Genomic DNA, 22618 nt, shown 5'->3' on the forward strand with positions numbered 1-22618 from the left:
GGAAGGGCGGATCACTTGAGCTCAGGAGTTCAAGACCAGCCTGGCCAACATAACAAAACCCTGTCTCTATTAAAATAAAAATACAAAAATTAGCCGGGTGTAGTGGTGCACACCTGTAATCCTAGCTACTTGGGAGGCTGAGGCACAAGAATTGCTTGAACCCAGGAGGCAGAGGTTGCAGTGAGCCAAGATCACACCACTGCACTCCAGTCTAAGCGACAGAGCAATACCCTGCTCCAAAAAAAAAAAAATAATAATAATAATAATAATAATAATAATAATAAAATAGGCCAGGCGCGGTGGCTTACGCCTGTAATCCCAGCACTTTGGGTGGCCGAGGCGGGTGGATCACGAGGTCAGGAGATCAAGACCATCCTGGCTAACACGGTGAAACCTCGTCTCTGCTAAAAATACAAAACATTAGCCAGGCGTGGTGGTGGGCGCCTGTAGTCCCAGCTACTCGGGAGGCTGAGACAGGAGAATGGCGTGAACCCAGGAGGCGGAGCTTGCAGTGAGCCAAGATCGCGCCACTGCACTCCAGCCTGGGCGATGAGCAAGACTCCGTCTCAAAAAATAATAATAATAATAATAATAATAATAATAATAATAATAATAGAATAGGTAACTGTTCTTTCCCCACCTGCCCACTTAGAGCTTTCAAGATTTAAACTATTCACATCCAGGGTCAGCTAAAACCTGTTACTTGCTCCACTAGTAATAAATGACAACAACAAAACCCAGAAACAACCTAAAATGTTCTATATTCACCATTAGAATAGTTTAAGTACTTCCTTGAAGTGGGAAATATATTAAGCAGTTAGTTATATTCAGAAGATTTAATGAATGACTTGGGAATCAGACTATTGCGATGTTAGGTGAATTTGAAGTAGTCTGCAGAATTGTGGGATCTCATGTCTACATTACCTAAATGTCCCCGACCCCATCTTCTGTCTCCTCAATCTATAGGTATTGAGTAATCTCAACAGACTGGCTCCTTCTGACTGAGATGCACAGTCTGGGAGAAGGAAGGGGATGGGGCTCTCTCAAGGGATTTAAAGCACTGTCCATGGACTCGATGTCCAGCCCCCACTGATGCCCCCTCTGTCCTCCCCTGTTGCAGCAATGTTCTTTGTGTTCACCTCTCTCTGGGCATTTTCCTCCTGAGTCCAGTGGTGTGCTGGTAAATGTCTAACCAGTTCTCTGGGGAGGAATTTGTATAAATCAAGAGCCCTGATGTGTAGCATTTGCCAATTACCATGGTGTAAATACTCCCAGCATGGCCAATTTCAAGCTATAAATATGGGGCCACTAACTGAGCTGGAAATAAATGGGTATAACCAGTTCTTTTTTTTTTTTTTTTTTGAGATGGAGTCTCGCTCTGTCACCCAGGCTGGAGTGCAGTGGCCAGATCTCAGCTCACTGCAAGCTCCGCTGCCCGGGTTTACGCCATTCTCCTGCCTCAGCCTCCCGAGTAGCTGGGACTACAGGCGCCCGCCACCTCGCCCGGCTAGTTTTTTTGTATTTTTTAGTAGAGACGAGGTTTCACCGTATTAGCCAGGATGGTCTCGATCTCCTGACCTCGTGATCCGCCCGTCTCGGCCTCCCAAAGTGCTGGGATTACAGGCTTGAGCCACCGCGCCCGGCCAAGTATAACCAGTTCTTGCAAGCTGGGATAAGCCGGCTCCACACACCACTGCCTGAGTCCCACTGTTCCAAAGGAGGGGTTTCACTACACTGTGGCTTCTAGTTTATCATCCTCTCAAGTTAACTGGTCTTCCCTTTGTTTAAGCAGAGACACACTTGGAGGCCGGAACAGGACATGTTCAATCTAGTCTTGCACCATGTCCTGAACCACCATCATCATCTTCCCGGAACCCAGGAGCTGACCCTACCCGGACTCTGTCCACACCATGGTGATTTTTTCTTTTTTCTTTTTTTTTTTTTGAGACAGAGTTTCACTCTTGTTGCCCAGGCTGGAGTGCAGTGGCATGATCTCAGCTCACCACTGCAACCTCCGCAGGAGGCTACACAACTACCGCAACCTCCGCCTCCCGGATTCAAGCAATTCTCCTGCCTCAGCCTCCCAAGTAGCTGGAATTACAGGCATCCACCATGACACTTGGCTAACTTGTGTGTGTATGTGTGTGTGTGTGTGTGTGTGTGTGTGTGTGTATCTCAGCCTCCCAAGTAGCTGGAATTACAGGCATCCACCATGACACCTGGCTAACTTGTGTGTGTATATATATTTTTGTTATTATTGTTGTTGTTTTTTAGTAGAGATGGGGTTTCACCATGTTGGCCAGGCTGATCTCGAACTCCTGACCTCAGGTGATCCACCCACCTTGGCCTCCCAGAGTGCTGGGATTACAGGCGTTAGCCACCCTGCCTGGCCTACCATGGTGATTTTTTAAGGAGCCCCCCATGCCCCTCCTCGTAATGTAGCTTCCATCAGACCTCCTTAATTGTCTGTACTGTATGGACCCCAGGTATTGACAGAATTCAGCGGTTTTCCCATGGAGTCCTGGGCCACTTGTCAATCAGCTATGACTGGATAACGGGTTATAAGGGAAGGGGGATGGCAGCCAAACTCCACATGAAGTTTCTGGGACCCACACTTCTTTCTCGTTAGCCTATGACAGTTTTTACCCTTGTCTAATTTCCAGCACCAGTCTCTCACCCGAAGCACACATACTTTCCAGCTCAGCTCCTGGGGGCCACTCCTCCCACACACAGCACCAGATTCAAGGTGCATGTTCTATCCTATCCACTGGGAGGGCTTTTTCCATCCCCTCTTCTCTGAGCACCCACCCCGTGTGCTGCTACGCTGAGAGGCAGCTTCCAGGAGCTCTAAGAGTCATAGAAACCAACCTCATACTAAAAACTGTAGTATCAGGCTGGGCACCCAAGGGGATTTTTTCATCCCTTCTTCTCTGAGGCCCCACTCTTTCTACCAGATTCAATCTCTCCTGGTCCTGTTATCCCCTTTAGGCCTCTCTGAGGACGCAAGAAGATTCAAAGCATTGACCACTGAAACCATGGATAGATTGGTTCCCTAATCTAAGAGGCCTAAGACATGATACTTGCAGCTTGCTTCCTTCATGTTTCCATGGGGGTTTTTGTTTGTTATTGTGGTGGTGGTGTGTGTGTGTGTGTGTGTGTGTCTGTAACATGGTCCCACTCTGTCATCCAGGCTGGAGTGCAGCGATGCGATCATGGCTCAGCTCACTGCAGCTTCGACCTCCTGGTCTCCAGTGAGCCTCCCACCTCAGCCTCCAGGTTAGCTGGAACTACAGGCGCATGCCACCATGCCAAACTATTTTTTTTTTTTTTTTTGTAGAGGTGAGGTTTCACCATGTTGCCCAAATTCCTGGAATCAAGCAATCCTCCTGCCTTGACCTCCCCAAGTGCTGGGATTACAGGTGCAAACCACTGCATCTGGCAGAGGCCCTCTTTTCTTGTCTGGAAACCTTACCATGCACACAGGAATGAGAATTTCTGCCCAAACTTTGTACCATGGTAAAAACCCCAGCCAATCTACAGCTCAATGGGAAGGACCTATTAGCTTTTGGTATTATTTTTTGAAACAGGGTCTCACTCTCTTGGCCAGGCTGCAGTGCTGTGATCATACCTCAGCCTCAACTTCTTGGCTCAAGTGATCCTCCCACCTGAGCCTGTCAAGTAGCTGGGACCACAGACACATGCCACCATGCCTGGCTAATTTTTTATCTTTTGTAGTGATAGGGTCTCCCTATGTTGCCCAGGCTGTTCTTGAACTCCTGGGCTCCGATGATCCTCCTGCCTCAGCCTCCCAAGGTGCTAGGACTACAGGCATGAACCACCATGCCCAACCTGGCATTAGGCTTTTCAGTATGAGGTTGGTGTTTATGACTTCCAAACCTCCTAGAAGCTGCTGCTGTAACCAACTGGGACATCTGCCTGTCAGTGTAGCAGCACACAGGGTGTACGGGTACTCAGATCCCTAACTCACCACCTACTGCTGTCAAAATGACATGAGGAGTTGGGTTTTCATGCACACCAGTCCTTAGTTCATTGTGCTTTCAAAGGTTTCTACCCAGGCTGGCAACAGTGGTAACATTTTCCACCGAGTGCAGCACTTCACAGGGCAGGGATGCAATTCGTGTTGACAGAATGGCTGAATGACATTGTGTGCACAGTGCCTAAATTTCCTGAGATTGATCTACGAATCAGAGCAAACCATTGAGAGATTCTAAAGTGGGGGCCGGGCGCGGTGGCTCAAGCCTGTAATCCCAGCACTTTGGGAGGCCGAGACGGGCGGATCACGAGGTCAGGAGATCGAGATCATCCTGGCTAACACGGTGAAACCCCGTCTCTACTAAAAATACAAAAACTAGCCGGGCGAGGTGGCGGGCGCCTGTAGTCCCAGCTACTCCGGAGGCTGAGGCAGGAGAATGGCGTAAACCCGGGAGGCAGAGCTTGCAGTGAGCTGAGATCCGGCCACTGCACTCCAGTCCGGGCGACAGAGCGAGACTCCGCCTCAAAAAAAAAAAAAAGAAAGATTCTAAAGTTCTAAAGTGCAAAAGCTGAGGACCTTCTCAGACGCTGTACGTTCTGGTAAAGCTTTTGTTCAGAATCTTCCCCGATCTGTGAGTCATCACTTGTTGCTAGACTTAAAATTTTTTAAACCGGCATGAGTCAGAGACATTTAGCAAAACTTCCTAAAATGTTACTTTACCAGGAGATAATTGTCTTCAAAACATGGCCAAACTACACAGTGGTGTTGTAGCCCTGTGTTTCAACTGCTGATTTTTTATTTTTTTAGTTTGAGTTTCTAAAATTTCTCAAATAAGCTTTTGGGTGGAATGTGTTTTGAATTGGATGCAGGAAAAAGAAAATGTTCCTTCTATGAGCAGAATGCAAATAATGTGTTCCCAGTGTGAAATAAAAATACTACTCTAAATATATCCTCCCTCAAAACGGTCAATGGACCTCAGGAATACTGCTGTAAAACGCAAAGAAACGGGAGGTCCTCCTTACCTCTACAGGTCACAATGACTAGAAACATCTGCTGACATTTTTTCTTCTCTGATCTTTTTGGGTTTTCTTTTGACATTTTTATTGCTTATTTATTTATTCATGTATTTTTTTTTTGAGACAGTCTCACTCTGTCACCCAGACTGGGGCGTAATGACACCATCTCAGCTCACTGCAACTTCTGCCTCCCGGGTTCAAGCAACTCGCATGCCTCAGCCTCCCAAGTAGCTGGGATTACAGGTGTGCACCACCACGCCCAGCTAATTTAGATGGGGTTTCACCATGTTGGCCAGGCTGGTCTCGAACTCCTGGCCATAAGTGTCTATCTGCCTCGGCCTCCCGAAGTGCTGAGATTACAGATATGGGCCACCTCACCTGGCCCACATTTTTGTTTTTTGTATATTACAAAAGGCTGGTAAATGGCTTACATTTGCCCATGTTCCTTGGGCGTTGGCCAAGTCCACGTCAGACATGTATGCCACTGATGGACAATTTTCAGGAACATCTATTATCAACCAAATGCTCTCTGGCAGCCTCTGAGTGGGCCATTCATCTAGTGGGAACCACCTGGCTTAGTTCTCTGGAGGCTCAAATGAAAGAGAATCCTTCCTAAGTCACAGCCTAGCAACAAGAAGGATGGGTAAAGCTGACTTCAACAGTGTTGAACCCGGAATCCCACTAGCACTTTCTCTTTCCACCTTATATGTTTAATAACCTTTATTGCCTTTCTGACTTTAATCATAGGACATACTCAATATAAAACTTGGAAAAGTCAAACAAGCACAAAAGGAAAATAGACTGTGTATGTATATAGGTATTTGTGTGTATGTATATATTCACTTTTATTATGAAAGTTTTCAAAGCTGAATGGTACAATGAAACACACACACACACACACACACACACACAGTACCTAGGTTCAATAAATGTTAATTTTGCTATTTTCCTCTCCATATAGTTTGAGCCAGGTGCAGTGGCTCTCAACTGTAATCCCAGCACTTTGGGGGAGGCCAAGGAGGGAAGATCGCTTGAGCCCAGGACTTTTGAGACCAGCCTGGGCAACACAGCAAAACCCCCTCTACAACAAATTGAAAAAATTAGCCAGGCGTGGTGGCATAACACCTGCAGTCCCAGCTACGTGGGAGGCTAAGAGGAAGATCGCATGAGCCCAGGAGTTTGAGGCTGCACTGAGCTATGATTATACCACTCTACTCCAGACTGGGCACCACAGCGAGTCCACCTCAAAAAAAAAAAGTTGCTAGTATTGAAGCTTTGCCCATAATACACTAAAAAGAAGAACATAATTACAGTCACGTTATCGTACTGAAGAAAACAATTCTATATTACCTATATTCATTCCATTTTCAAATTTCCAATTTGAAATGTCACAAGAATTGTTATAATCATTTATTTTGTTGAACTAGGATGCAAAAAAATGATTCATACATTGTATTGGGTTCTCTCTTAAATGCCTTTTAACCCAGAATACCTACTCCTTCCTTTTTTGAAATGACAATGACTTACCGAAGAGCCCTGGCAGTTGTGGAATATCACACATATTCTGCTCACCTGATTTGTTTCTGAATGTTAACTTGTTCCTCTACCCCCTCTCCATTTCCTGTCAGCTGGAGGTCTAGATGCTTGGTTAGATTCCAGTCAACAATTTCTTGGTGAGATACTGCTGTATTCTTGATATCATCTTAGGAAGCACAGTAACATCAAGCTACCCCATAAGTGATACTAGGTTTGATCACTTGATTATACTGGCAGCAGTCAGATCTGTCCATTGTGAAGATTGGTGTTTTCCAAATTAGCCAGGCATGGTGGCTCACACTGGTAGTCCCAGCCACTGGGGGGGTGGGTGAGGTGGGAAGATCACTTGAGCCTGAGAAGTCGAGGCTGCAGTGAACTGTGATCACATCACTGCACTCCAGCCTGTGAGATACAGCAAGACCCCGTCCCTAAAATAAATAAAGACTAATGTTTTCCTTTTGCAAGTGACCTGTGAAGCAACATTTGAGCATTGTGCTAAAATTCTGTTCCTCAGCAGCCTTTTGCCTGAAAGGTTTTGGCATCCAATGATCTTTGCCTGATCAGTTACCTCATTAATAGGTTGGGCTCTATGTGAAAATGTTGGAACCTCTCATGGCTCATGCTGAGTAGCCAGTAGTCTTTAGGACAATGGATTCCCCAGGTAATCTTGTCACCACACTGTTCCCAGTGAGGCTGGAAGATGGTTTGTCAACACCGTATTTCAGGCTGGAGGTGAAAAGAAGCTGTTGAGGAAATTCCCTTTGCAAGCCCTACTCCCAGCTGGTGAGACAATTTACATGGAAAAACCATGAATACAACACAAGATCTCAAGTGTCTCCACCCTCTAGGAACCTGGGAGAAGCTTGGATAGGCTTTGGTTCACTGTCTAGTTGTACAGGATCCCTGCAACTAGTAGTCAGACCTGTCTTCCTAACAAACCTGCTGAAAAAGGTAGTAATAGTTAATGCAAAGATGAAAACCACTGGTCTGCCAGATTAGAAACACCTCCGCAGAACTAACTGGCACGTATCATCATATACATTCAAATGGGAAAGAACAAAAGAACATACACAAAATACCAGAAACACATTGTTGATAATTGTGTCTACAAGGCAGGGTGGGGACAGGGCATACGGCTCAGGGCCTGTAATCCCAGTACTTGGCAAAGCCAAGGTGGGAGGATCACTTGAGGCCAGGAGTTGGAGACAAGCTGGGCAACATGAGACCCTGTCTCCACAAAAATAGTTTTAAAAATTAGCTGTGCATGGTGGTGAGCTCCTGTAGTTCCAGGGACTTAAGAAGCTGCGGCGGGACAACTGCTTGAACCCAGGAGGTCAAGGCTGCAGTGACCTGTGACAGCACCATTGCAAAAATAAAGGCAGGCAGGATGATGTGTAAAGAATGGACAGAATTTCAAAATGCTAATTTCTAGAGAGCTTTTCAGAATAAAAAGTTTCAAAAGTGAGATGGCATCCTAAGATATTTCATTTTATATTACATAGTGAAGTTTCAAACTATTTTCTGGAGGAAAATTTAAACACCTTCTAAAAACCTAAAGGCAGATGAAGCTCACAGGTGAAGTCACTCCACTCTGGAGCTCCAGAAGGCTGAGTCTTAGTCAATATTGTTTTTCTTTTTTCTTTTCAGAGACAGGGTCTCATTCTGTCACCCAGGCTGAAGTACAGTGGCACAATCTTGGCTCACTGCAAAACCCGCCTCCCAGGCTCAAGTGATCCTCCTCCATCAGCCTCCTGAGTAGCTGGGGCCATAGGCAAATGCCACCACGCTCAGCTAAATTTTGTATTTTTTGTAGAGATGAGGTTTTGCCACATTGCTAGGCTGTCTCCACAAACTCCTGGGCTCAAGCAATCCTCCTGCCTCAGCCTCTCAAAGTGCTAGGCTTATGGGTATAAGCCACCACACCGTGTTCAACACGGCTTTTCTGAAAGCTCTGATTACATGCTGAATTTACAAATGGTGGAAAACAAGGAGTAATGGTTAATAAGCTGAATGGTACAGTAAGAATTACACAAAGTAGAACAATATATGAATTAGAAATTTAAAATTTAGTTGAAATATAAAAGAAATATTGCCAGAAACACAAAGTGCAGATGAATACAATAGGGGGAACAGCTTAATGGGTTTCTGTTCTCTGAAAACCCAAGGCACATCTCTGAGTGATACGAGTACCCTAAGAGGCAAAGCCCTCTGAGGTCCAGGACCAGAAAGACAGTGCTACTCTACCTACTGCCAGTCTGGCACTATCTGTAGGCTGGAGTTGGGTTGGGGATGATACATTCAAAATGGACTTAGGGGACGACGCAGACAAACACTGCAGAAAGGAGTAAGGACTCCCTCTCCAGCATCTCAAATCCAAGGCTCCAACTTACCAGGCTTGGGAAAAAGTCACATACTTTCTCAACACAGGCCAACTGCCGACAATCCAAATTTAAAAAATACTGCCATTAGGCCAGGCACAATGGCTCACGCCCGTAATCCCAGCACTTTGGGAGGCTGAGAGGCAGGCAGATCACGAGTTCAGGAGTTCGAGACCAGCCTGGCCAACATAGTGAAACCCCATCTCTACTAAAAATACAAAAAATTAGCTGAGCATTGTGGTGGGAGCCTGTAATCCCAGCTACGGGGGAGGCAGAGGTTGAAACCGGGAGGAAGAGGTTGCAGTGAGCCGGGATTGCGTCATTGCACTCCAGCCAGGCGAAAGTGAGAGGCTTCACATCAAAAACAAACAAAAAACCCACAGCCGATGCAGGGCGCGGTGGCTCACACCTGTAATCCCAACACTTTGGGAGGCCAAGGCGGGAGGATCACAAGGTCAGGAGATCGAGACCATCCTGGCTAACATGGTGAAACCCTGTCTCTACTAAAAATACAAAAAAAATAGCTGGGCGTGGTGACGGGCGCCTGTAGTCCCAGCTACTCAGGAGGCTGAGGCAGGAGAATGGCATGAACCTGGGAGGCGGAGCTTGCAGTGAGCTGAGACTGCGCCACTACACTCCAGCCTGGGCCACAGAGGGAGACTCTGTCTCAAAAAAAAAAAAATACACCCACTGCCATTAGCAGCTTTCTTTTATTTACTTATTTTTTGGAGACAGGCTCTTGGTATGTTACCCAGGCTGGCCTTGAACTTCTGTGCTCAAGCCATCCTCCTGCCTCAGCCTCCTGAGTAGCTGGAACACCTATGTGCACCACCACCACATGCAGGAAGAGCTTTATTTTAGAAAGTACTCTTCCTACCTGTGAAGTCTCCAAGAAAAAAGAAAAGAAAGTACTCATCTATGACAAACAGTGATCTGAACCTTTTTTGAGATGGAGTTTCGCTCATCGCCCAGGCTGGAGTGCAATGGCACAATCTTGGTTCACTGTAACCTCTGCCTCCCGGGTTCAAGCAATTCTCCTGCCTCAGCCTCCTGAGTAGCTGGAATTACAGGTGCCTGCCACTACACCCGGCTAATTTTTTTTAAAGTAGAGATGGGGTTTCACCATGTTGGCCAGGTTGGTCTTGAACTACTGACCTCAGGTGATCCACCTGCCTCAGCCTTCCAAAGTGCTGGGATTACAAGCGTGAGCCACTGTGCCTGGCCAAGTTCTTTTTTTAATGGAAAGAATTTGGCATTCCTGCAGTAGATATAAGGCAGCAGAAACAGAAACCGTGCAGGCATGTGTAGCAAGAATGCAGATGCCATTTATTTGGTCCATAAGTATAGTCGTTATTTGAGTTTTACAAAACATCGAATATAAATAACCTGAAACTGTAACAATACACAAAAACTGGCTTCTTACACAGACATACCAGGCAGTACAAACTGAAAACTTGAGTAAATTAACATTGTTTTACATTAATATACATAGTGCCATTTAACATTTAAAAACAAGTTTCAATGCATAGCACTTGATACTTCTTTGAATCTGTTTCAATCAGTTAAGAGTATGAAAATGATTAGATCTAGGCTAAAAATAATTCTTCTTCTAGCCAAAAATAAAGGCATAATATTTATAACCAGGTATCAACTTTACTAAACCACAATATTTTGAAACTATTAATGATACCTAAGGGTATTTACATTAAAAAGGCAACATGCATTGTGTTGTTTTATCTCATGACTGGTTATGCATACACTTTGTTCAAAGGGTTTTTAAAACTATATTCCTACTTTCAATACAGCATACTGCAATGTGTCTAACAGTTCTAGCAAAATGAATGCTTTCAAAGGGAGCAGAATAATTTTCAAGTCACTGGTGTCAATTTTTTTCCCTTTGGAACAAAGGACGTAACAATCTGGTTCTGCCCAGATAAACTAAACAGTAAGAGGGTTCTGTTTAGAGGCATTTCTGTTCAATCTAATGCTATGACATCATCAAGCTCTTCCTTCTGTTCTATACGTGACCTCTTTGCACTGAGATTCTCTTTCTCATCTAATTTCCTCTTGCGGCTTCTCTCTTCTTCACTGACGTCAGCATTATTTGAAGAATCTTCTTCATCCGAATCAACTATGAGAACGTCATCTTGGTCTTGAGCTTATTTCAGAAAAAAGGAAAAAAAATGGGTAAAAGCGTGGGGGGTAAAAGCGTGTGCTCAGCAGTATTTTCTATAATTGAAAGCTGACTCTTCTAATATACACCAAACTTAAGAATGGCTGCATTTTCACTTTACACATTATGTATTTCCATACTGTTTTAAATCTTTTATATAACAAGCACCTATTTATTTTCTAATCAAAACAAAAAATTGTGACAAACATTATGTAACTCAAAGGACTCATTACACATCCTTGATTCTACCTCTACCTTCTCCAATAGAAGGGCAGAGGGAACATATTCTAATAATGGTAGTAGTGGTAACAACAATACAGCACTTACAATGTGCCAGGAACTGTTCTGAGCACTGTGCATATGACAACTCATTTAATCATCACAACCCTATAAAGAAGATCACACGATTATCCGCTTTCCAGGAAAGGAAACTCAGTGAATGACTTCCCAAGCTTACACAGTAGCAGAGGATGAAGCCAGGAACCATCCCCAAGGCAGAAATGATACTAAAGGTGGTTTTATCTCCTCGTCCAACAAAATCAAAGGCAGAATACCTACCTTACTCATGGCTGTAACCCTGGAAACCTACCCACAGTAGAGGATCAATAAATGTACATTTCAAATTATGATTCTGGAAAATCTACCATATAGTCTCTTCCTCAAAGGAGGATGATGGACCTTTCTAATTTCAGTGAGGGGGAAAAAAACAGGTTATGAACCAATGACCCAGGCCATAATCTGAATGTTCATCTCCAAAAATCTCAAGAGAACATTAGAGCCAAGAGTAAACATATTCCAAAGAATGCCACAGACAGGGTCAAAGAAATGAAAACAAGTAAAAATTTGGTAACCTTTAAGTTTCCTAACTAAAGGAAGAGAGGGAGTGGAGTAAATATTCAAATCAGAACACAGTAAAGAATCAGTTATTTGGAAAAATACCAAGCACCAGCACTGGAAATCCAGGGGAAAGGACTATACCCAAGGCATATTGGTGACGAGGAAACTCTAACATGCCTAAATTCCATACTTACCAAGCACCTGTTCACTCAAAATAGTCAGATGCATGGATTTATTGCTCCTAAATAAAACAAGCATACAAAACCCCAAACTGCTACTATATAGGCTGACTGCACACTAGTGAACTATCATTTCAAACTGTAAAAATTAACTAACAAAAAATAACAAAGTGTTCCTATTTTCTGTAAGAATTTCCCCCAGTCTTAAATGACTGTTTGTTTTGAGATGGAGTCTCACTCTGTAAACCAGGCCGGAGTGTAGTGGCGCAATCCCAGCTCACTGCAACCTCCGCCTACTGGGTTCCAGTGATTCTCCTGCCTCAGCCTCCCGAGTAGCTGGGGCTACAAGAGTATGCTGCCATGCCTGGCTAATTTTTTGTATTTTTGGTACAGACGGGGTTTCACCGTGTTGCCCAGGTTGGTGTCGAACTCCTGGGCTCAGGCAATCTGCCCACCTTGGCCTCCCAAAGTGTTGGGATTACAGGCATGAGCCACCGTGCCCCGCCTTAAGTGACTTTTTTTTTTTTTTTTTGAGACATGGTCTTGCTGTTGCCCAGTCTGGAGTGCAGTGGTGCGATCATGGCTCACTGCAGTGTTGAACTCCTGGGTTCAAGTGAACCACTTTAGCCTCCTGAGTCGCTGAAACTACAGGTACGCGCTACCATGCCTGGCTAATTTTTTTTTTTTTTTTGTACAGACGAGGGTCTCACTGTGTTGCCCAGGCTGTTCTCCAACTCCTGGCCTCAAGTAATACCCCCATCTTGGCCTCTCAAAGCGCTGGGATTACAGGTGTGAGCCACCACACCCAGCCCTTAAATGTCTTCATGGTTCATAAATTCAGAGCTCCATTACAACAATCAATACCAAACCAATACACACCTCTAGTAGTTTTATGGATTTATGGTCAATGTTCCTAAACAATCAGTTTGCTTTTACTCTTGCTTGGTGGGTGTTTAACAACCTGCTGGCTGGGGCCGTACTTACCTGTGGAGGTAGAGGGCTGAGCTCCATCATCACTGCCATTGGTTATACTTTTGGCAGCATCTTCAGCTTGTTTGGGTCCCACTTTTTCCAGGGCATCACCAACAACCTCAAATTCAACATCCTTTCCTAGGTCTTCACTGTAGGAGAATCACACAGGTCACTGCTATGACTATTTACAAAGCAAAGGAGCATCAGAGAAATCCTGTTGTTCCTCAAAGCATACACTATGTACACACCAAATATGTGGATTCTAATTTTTTTTTTTAATTTTTTAAAAAAAAAAAATTAAGAGATAGGGTCTCGTAATGTTGCCCAGGCTGGTCTTGAAATCCTGGGCTCAAGCCATCCTCCCACCTTGGTCTCCTAAAGTGCTGGGATTACAGGCGTGAGCCAACCATACCCACCTTGGATTCTAATTTTCAAAGAGCTAAACTTACAATAAAAAAGATGGTACACAACAAATTTCTGTGATAATCTACATGCACTTTCAAATCAGGGCAAGGTTTTGGTTTTTTGTTTCTTTAAAACAGTAAATTAACTTTTATTGCCAAAGCAGAAAACTGAGTCCAAAACTCAGTGGCCTCAAGTAGTTACTCTTAGACATTATTTCTTCAGCCACTATGGAGTGCAGTAGCGTGATCTTGGCTCACTGCAACCTCTGCCTCCCAGGTTGAAGCTATTCTTCTGCCTCAGCCTCCCGAGCAGCTGGGACTATAGGCAAGCCACCATGCCTGGCTAATTTTTTTTGTATTTTTAGTAGAGACAGGGTTTCACCATATTGGCTAGGCTGGTCTTGAACCCCTGAGCCCATGATCCACCTCAGACTCCCAAAGTGCTGGGATTACAGGTGTGAGCTGCCACGCCTGGCCTACAATATGATCTTAACTATAGTAATGTGGTGTTTTATGGGCAGAACTACATGATTTCTGGGTCCCCCCATCTTTACAAGCTACATCATGCTTCTGTACATGAACTCCCAAAAACATCAAAAACATGTAAGTCAAACAAAAGACATACATGTTTTAAGGGGTGGGGTTCTGTTCCCAGAGAGCTAAAAAATATGATTAAAAGCCCTAATTATACCTCCTCTTTTAGATACCATGTGGTATTTCCACTTTATTGTACATGTCCTTCCACTGTCTTTTCTTTCACAACTGAAAACAAGCATGCCACTTACATCTAACTAGTGTCCAACTGAAGCAGGACCACTTTGATTCCATTATATAACTGTGAAATACACTACTTACTAATAACTCTCATTCAGTCCTTCCTGTCATTTTTTTTTTTTTTTGAGACGGAGTCTCGCTCTGTCGCCCAGGCTGGAGTGCAATGGCACAATCTTGGCTCGCTGCAACCTCGGCTCCCAGGTTCAAACGATTCTCCTGCCTCAGCCTCCTGAGTAGCTGGGATTACAGGCACACGCCACCACACCCAGCTAATTTTTGTATTTTTAGTAGAGACGGGGTTTCACCATGTTGTTCAGGATGGTCTCAAACTCCTGACCTCGTGATCCACCACTTCAGCCTCCCAAAGTGCTGGGATCACAGACATGAGCCATCACACCTGGCCCCTTCCTGTCATTTTATGCTTTTTATAAACAAAGTATGAAATGCAGTTCTCTCCAAATAGCCACACAAACACTATGCATGTTTGTATACTCATGAAAATACTGACAAAATAACTGGACGCAGGTGGCAGCACCACTAAACCCTTTGTTTGTTAGATGTTACCCAAAAACCCCAAGTCAGGCGCAGTTCCACCACGTCAATGAGCATGAACAAAAATTCAACCTGGTCAACACGTGAATATATAAGCAGACATGGTAAGATACCATGTGTATCTTAACTGTGTTATAGACTCAGGAATCTGTACAATTCTTTTTTTTTTTTCTGAGATGGAGTTTTGCTCTTGTCACCCAGCCTGGAGTGCAATGGCGCAATCTTGGCTCACTGCAACCTCTGCCTCCCAGGTTCAAGTGATTCTCCTGCCTCAGCCTCCTAAGTTTTTGGGATTACAGGCATGCGCCACCACCAGCCTTTGGGCAGGCTGGTCTCAAACTCCTGACCTCAGGTGACCCGCCCACCTTGACCTCCCAAAGTACTGGGATTACAGGTGTGAGCCACCGTGCCCGGCCAGTACAGACAATTCCCAATATTCTTTTGCTATTGTCACAAAATCACAAACGAAATGATTTGTTTTATGGCAGAAATGTTTCTTTTTTCTAGAGAACCTTGAAAAACAATTAATAATTTTATTCCAGTTTAATTACTAAAATGAATTCGCCTCTGTTTAAACTGTTCAAACACCTGGACTCTAGCTCTTCCTGATCAGCCACCACTGATAACAGTTACTCTTAAACATTTTTTGCTTATTTTTTTTATTTCTGGGTTTGTTTTTTTTTTTAAGTTGGAGTCTCACTCTGTTGCCCAGGTTGGAGTGCAATGGCATAATCCCGGTTCACTGCAACCTCCACCTCCCGGGTTCAAGGGATTCTCCTACCTTAGCCTCCCAAGTAGCTGGGACTACAGGTGCCTGCCACTATGCCTGGTTAATTTTCGCATTTTTAGCAGAGATTGGGTTTCACCACGTTGGCCTCGAACTCCTGACCTCAGGTGATCCACCTGCCTCAGCCTACCAAAGTGCTGGGATTACAGGCGTGAGCCACCACACCCTGCCAATTTCTGAATCCCCAAATTTTTCTGTTGGTCAAACATCACGGAACTCAGTGACCAACTCGACCAAATATACGATACAGTTTCAAATGAACAGCAGGGTTTAAGGATAAGAAAACACTTTTCCTCCATTTCCTCTAAAGTTTATATATTCAAATAATTTCTTACAATTAAAATATTAGTAGCTCTTACCTATGAAGGATGTTGATCAATAAAGTATAGTCCTGGAGGAAGTCATCTGCTTGAAGCCGGCTGCCATTTCTAATTCCAAATTCTGACAACTTCTTGTGATTATTAGCTAGGAAATGTGAAAATAATTTAGATACTTCAGTTACATCTTCATAGAGCAGTCAGGTTCATTTTTTAAAAAGCTAAACCTCTGTTATGGGGCTGAATTGTGTCCTGTCCACCAAAATCCAAAGCTTGAAACCCTAATCCCTAGTATCTCAGAATGTGATTGTATTTGGAGATAAGACTTTTTAAAGGAATGATTAAATTTAAATGGGGCCAGTAGGGTGGGCTGTAATCTGATCTGACTGATGTCCTTATAGAAGGAGGAAGGCAGGCACAGTGGCTCACATCTATAATCTCAGCACTTTGGGAGGCCAAAGCAGGATTGGTTCCTGAAGCCCAAGAGTTGCAGTGATTGCACCACTGCACTCCAGCCTGCTGGGCAACAGAGCAACAAATTTTTTTTTTTAAGACTCTGTCTCTAATCAATTAATCAATCTCGAAATTTGGACAGAGACATCAGGGATGTGCACCCCTAGAGGAAAGGCTATGTGACACAACAGAAAGGCAGCTATCTGCAAGCAAAGGAGAGAGGCTTTAAAATAAACCAAACCTGCCAGCATCTTCATCTTGGTCTTCCAGCCTCCAGAACTGTGAGAATGTATTGTTTAAGCCACCTGGGCTGTGGTATTTGTTATGGAGGCCCTAGCACCCTAAAACATTAAAATACTGGGAATTCAGTCTTAAAACACTTAACTACCGAAACTACTTCAAGGGGACCAGACTGAGAAATTCTGAAAACTTTTCCCCATTCAAATCAATTTTTTTTTTAAGACAGGGTCTCACTGTGTTACGCAAGCTGGAGTGCATCCCAGGCTTGAGAGGTCTTCCTACCTCAGCCTCCAGAGTAGCTGGGACTACAAGGTGTGCACCACCATGCCTAGCTAAATTTTTTTTTTTTTTTTTTTTTTGAGACAGAGTCTCGCTCTGTTGCCCAAGCTGGAGTGCAGTGGCACCATCTTGGCTCACTGCAACCTCCACCTCCCAGGTTCAAGCGATTCTCCCACCTTAGCCTCCCGAGTAGCTGGGATTACACGCACCCACCACCATGCCTGGCTAATTTTTGTATTGTTAGTAGAGACGGGGTTTTGCGATATTGGCCAAGCTGGTCTCAAACTCCTGATCTCAGGTGACCCACCCACCTCGGTCTCCCAAAGTGCTGGGATTACAGCCACAACGCCCGGCCTAATTTTTGCATTTTTACAAGAGATGAGGTTTTGCCATGTTGGCCAGGCTGGTCTCAAACTCCTGGCCTCAAGTGATCTGCCCGCTTCAGCCCCTCAGAGTACTAGGATTAGAGGTGTGAGCCACCGCACCAAGCCCAATTTTCTATATAACCTCAATTTTCAATCCCCTTCTTTTTTGTGTTTTTTTTTTTTTTAACATTTATTTCATCGTTTATAAGGAAAACACTTAGAAAGGCTTTCCCTACACTGACACCCAGAACATACTAACGGTTTCTCCTAGTTCTTTTCCAGATCTGTTGCTTGCTTTACCATTTTTATCTACCAGGAATGCCCTTGGCATTCTTACCCAGATTTCCACCTCCAAGCCCTTTCACACATCTCCACTGACTGCAAACCTCTTGGAACCATCACATTCAAAAGGAAAACCAATTAATATGGGTTCTTATTTTGGTGATTTAGCATCACCTGTGAAGTCTTGTGCTGACCTAACAACACTGCTAACATTGTAAGGCTATTCCTCAACTGGGCTGCAAGTTCTGACTTTGCGAATCTCAAATCTATTACCTGCCTCTGCCTTAGTAAAAATCCCTCAATCCCCTCCTCCCTAACTAGCTCCCTGCTACTCCCCTGTTTAAACCCTGGTGGCAGGTGGCAGTGAAATATTGCCTCTTCCTCTGGAGGGTAGGGGTCAAGGAAGAGGAGGAAGACACACAGTGCACGTATGACAAGAAAGACTCCAACCTCATCACTGCTGCCAACCCCTCAGCACCCCAGCTTCCAGTGAAACCAAATAATGGGCCACTCCCAAGGCAGTTTAGGTTGTTTCACAAGCTCACACCTTTGCAGACAGATGTTCATTCTGTCTAAATGCTCTCTTCTTCATCCAGTGAGTCCCTACTATTTCTTCAAAAAATGACCCAAGCGCCCTCCCTGTCCTATTACTCCCCCTCCCTTTCACAAAGCTGAGTATACTTTCCTTAGATTTGTACTGTGTACACACTCTTTCTACAGTTTTCCTTGGACTATGCTGAATTCAGCTGTTGACAACCTCCCTTCTCCTTCCAGGCTGCAAGGCACTTTAAGCCAAGGTCTGTTGTCTTATTCATCCTTGACTTATGAATACCCAAAACGATGCCTGTCATACAGGACTCCACACACATTCTGATAAGTGCTGTCTCACCCTCCAAACCACATGTATTTCTGTACAGAACGGTCACACTGAAGCCACTGAGATTCCTGACCAGTTTCCATTTTTTTTTTTTTTTTCTGAGACGGAGTCTCACTCTGTCGCCCAGGCTGGAGTGCAGTGGCCGGATCTCAGCTCACTGCAAGCTCCACCTCCTGGGTTTACACCATTCTCCTGCCTCAGCCTCCCAAGTAGCTGGGACTACAGGCGCCTGCCACCTCGCCCCGCTAGTTTTTTGTATTTTTTAGTAAAGACGGGGTTTCACCGTGTTAGCCAGATCCTGACCTCGTGATCCACCCGTCTCAGCCTCCCAAAGTGCTGGGATTACAGGCTTGAGCCACCGCGCCCGGCCCAGTTTCCATTTTTAAGCTAGCGTTTGAAAGTGCTGGCTACAACTAAGGGACAGCATATAATCACAGACATTTTTTTAAAAGTCAGCTGGCTAGAATGAGGCTTGAATACTCAAGTAGACTCCTAAAATAGAGCACCACACAGCCAAAACATGGCCTCCAATTACACATGACCTAATAGCCCAAACAATTTCTCAACAAGCAACTACAACCAAGAAGAACCCTGATGCTAAACCTGCATTTAAAGAAGCCTTAACATCTGGATCCCAAAGTATGAATAAATGACCAATGGACAAATAGGTATGAATTAACTCAATATACAGGGAAAACACAGGGCCTAGAACCTTTGAAAATAACAGTACACTGGCAAAAACTGGGACATGGAAAAACAAGAACAGCAACTCAACAAATGAGCTGCAAAAGTGACCGAGGAGGTATGGGATCAACGAGTACAGTCTGAAGGAGGAATAACTACGATGCAATTCTTACTATGAAAGTTTCAACAGAATCAAATATATTGTACCTTGTATAGCAAATGCATCAGCAAAAGGGATGACCTGCTTGAACTTTTGAAAGGAAAGATCAGAAAGCCAAAACTGGGCACTGAATTTCAATAATCTTTCTGCTATATAGAAGGAACAGCCTACCAAGGCTTGCCCACTCTTGGAGAAAAATCTCCAAACGCCTTAGAACCCTCCCCACTGTGATGTGACAGACAGAACAGTCTTCTCATCACAAGGTTAGCTCCCAGGATCCATGATACCGGCAAGTAGGTTCCTTGGAAGTGCACAAGAGCACTGCAGTCACTGAAAATGTCTGACATGGAGATCCGAAACATGGAAGTGTGATGACCCCCAGCAATGTCACCTTGAAAGAGCACCTCCATGACCAAACACTGCCACTCTCTGTAATACTGAGTATCATATACAGTAAATGAATCAACTAATGTGCACTCTTTCCTTTAAGCAGTCTCCTCAATGAGAGGAGTGAATAAATGCAACGTATGATACCTTCCGTCTCTCCCTCTTCGGAAGATATTAGGATTGTTCCTTTCCCATCTTCAATTTGGACATCTGGTGCTACCATAGCAAATTTTTCTTTCACTATCTACAAAAAAAAAAAGGATTCAAAATATTAACGTAGGTAATTAAAGATCATAAGAAATCCTAGACTTCTATAAAGGCTCTTACTTTCCCCTTTGATTTATTGGAAACAGGCCAAGTCACTCTTCAAGATCCCTTAGAGCAAGCAGGAAAGCCGTGACGATTCACCTGAGTTCCATCCCCACATCTGACCACGGATGCAGATCAGATCCAACTTCATCCCAACAGGGGACTAGGAACTCCTAGCTGGCTATTGCTACTTTGTCTTTCCCTGCAGATTAGGTAGTGAGCTACAAACACTTGACATATTTCATTTCAGTCTCTGTGCCAACCCTGTAATGGCAGGGGTTTGATAGATGGAATCATTTCTCATTAACTTGACTCTCAGATAAGCCTCCCCATTCCATGCATTTAGAGAAGTGATAATATTCTGTTAAATCCTACCAGCTCCTAAAAAAAGAAGGAAAAAAGGAGGAACTCTCTATAGGTCTAAGTATCCTACAAATAGAGGAATTACCTTTAAGCTCAAGAATCAGGAGATACCAAAGATAATTATTTTCTAGAAAAGAAACTGGGGCAACCACCCTCTGTTGTACCTGCCACTTCCCTGACCAAAACATAAGCTCAAATCAATCCGTCCTGCATAACCAGTTTCTGGAAGAAAGGCCATTCCCTATCAGGCAGCACTGCTATTTGAGAAGGGCCGCTTCCTCCTCTCTCAAGAGGCATATAAATATGTAGCATTATGATGGTCACAACCATACGACAACAGGAAGTGATCTCAAAGTGGAAAGTGACACTTTTGGGTCATAAAAAAAGAAAACCTCCCCAATACACAAATATAGCCAATTTAACAGGAACTTAAGGACCAGACCATGTCCTAAATCCCCATTTCTTCCCTCACTTCAGCTCCAGAGGTGAACCCAGGTGTGCAAATGATCTACATCCTCAGGGACTAACTTACCACACCAGAATCAGGTCATATTAGGTAAGTGTGTACCACCACCAAGCTTCAACTCAGACCTCAGAAATAACAAAAGCCCCCTAATTTGCTGGGAGTGGGCACTGTCCAACATGCAGAGAACCCAAAACTCTGCAAATTACTTATACCCTTTAATACAAAGCTGGTAACTTGGGCTTTGCTCTACTGGAAATGCAAACTTTGCACTGCATGCAAATACTTATCTGCTCACTGCGACAGTGAGGACCATTCAAGGATACCTGTTATTTGTCAAAAAACACAGAATTTACCCACTGTCTGGGAAGCAAAGAGCAAAGAAGTCCTCTGCTTGCAGTGATACTGTGCCAACACTGTGCTGTAGATTCCAGTCAAATACTCCCACTCTGTTCTGGGATGTGAGGCACTTATTCTGGAACCACAGACAGAAAAGCCTGCAGGTATCCAGAAGGCAAAATAACCCAGGAAATCACAGCAACACATCTCTGCAGTCGGACCTTTGCAGAGTCACTAGCTAGTGTCTACTTGTTATCACAGTAATACTGTAAAAGCAAAAGGAAAAGAGACCCAGGCCTTGCACTGACCTTGTCTTGTAAGGTGAGAACAGTCACTTTATGGACATTCAGCCGCACAGTCACCTCTGGCTTGCTGGCACATACGTAACAATTGGGGTTGGGAGGATCCAGTGCACAAGGCACAAGAAGCTTCTTTCTTGGGTTTGGTTGTTTATTCAAAAAAATCTTTGGAGGAGAAATAACAGGCAGAAATCAGAAACGTGTGCTATAATTTTATACACCATACAATCTAAAATTGCGTTTACCAGATATCCAATAAAAAATGACTTAAAAATTCCCTCCCAGACGGCAAAATGGATCAGGAAAATCATGAGCTTTTTAGGAGTCTGGTTTTTCAACCTTCTTTTCTAATCAGCTAAAGGCTAGGCTTGCTAGCCTTGCTGAAAAGACATCTCCTTGTATTATATAATACTCCGTGTTCTTCTGAGACCTAATTTAGCAAGAGTAAGGGCAGAGGCATGCTCATCTGTGGTGCCTTCCTTGTACCAGCTGCTGGTGTCCCTCCCTGAGGCTATTCTTATCAACCAAGTAATCTCATGACAAGACCAACACATTCATTTCTCCAGTTAACAATAATGCCTTTCACAGATATCTAGAATCAACGTCACTGCCTTCCCAAATTTTCTGATTATAATAACATTTATATAATGAGGGAAAAAAATAATGTATTTCTGGCAGTATATGTACCTATTTACCATTCCTCTAATACTAAACAAAAAAAATTAAGAACCAAGACAAATATAAAAATTAGATTGAAATTAAGAAAAGCTCCAAGTTCCTGCTACTACTAAAGTTTGGAAAACACTAGCAAGATCCAACACAAACAACAAATGTCAGAAGACAAGAAGTTGAGACACGAACCTTTATCTTGTGACTACAATGTAGTGTTAAGTCTGCTAAGACGAATGAATTCTAAAGGAGTACTCTATGGATTCCCCCGAGCATACAGAACTAAATCCCTCAAGAGACACTAAAGCCCTCCTCTGTAAAACAGCTTCTCCTACAATGAATACTGGTAGGTGGAAGGGCTAGAAGCAAACTGCCCAGGCCGAGCAGGCTACAGAGGCAGAAAGATTTGTTTGATTTTGGGCTTCACTGGGAAGGTAAGTGTGCTAAGGGAAACTGACAATAATAAAAGCAATTGCTACCACAATTAATACCTGGGCTAACATTAATCCATGCTGGAATTCATTTACAAA

At 44.0% G+C, this 22618-nt stretch overlaps 1 protein-coding gene across 2 annotated transcripts in view; it reads right to left on the bottom strand.

The window, feature by feature from the left end:
- Nucleotides 1–10229: 10229 nt before the first annotated feature.
- Nucleotides 10230–22618, bottom strand: part of UBA2 (ubiquitin like modifier activating enzyme 2) — a 43522-nt gene continuing 31133 nt past the window's right edge. The window contains exons 11-15 of one of the 2 annotated variants that reach the window (XM_023229041.2): nucleotides 21429–21584; nucleotides 19794–19890; nucleotides 15962–16067; nucleotides 13098–13234; nucleotides 10230–11082 (exon numbers count right to left, since the gene is read on the bottom strand). In XM_023229041.2, the coding sequence (XP_023084809.1) occupies nucleotides 10901–11082; nucleotides 13098–13234; nucleotides 15962–16067; nucleotides 19794–19890; nucleotides 21429–21584 (678 nt within the window). In that variant the 3' untranslated portion in view covers nucleotides 10230–10900. The remainder of the gene's footprint in view (nucleotides 11083–13097; nucleotides 13235–15961; nucleotides 16068–19793; nucleotides 19891–21428; nucleotides 21585–22618) is intronic. The other variant, XM_023229040.2, reaches the window with a different exon arrangement.

Source organism: Piliocolobus tephrosceles, chromosome 21, assembly GCF_002776525.5.
Source record: "Piliocolobus tephrosceles isolate RC106 chromosome 21, ASM277652v3, whole genome shotgun sequence".
Taxonomy (NCBI): Eukaryota; Metazoa; Chordata; class Mammalia; order Primates; family Cercopithecidae; genus Piliocolobus; species Piliocolobus tephrosceles.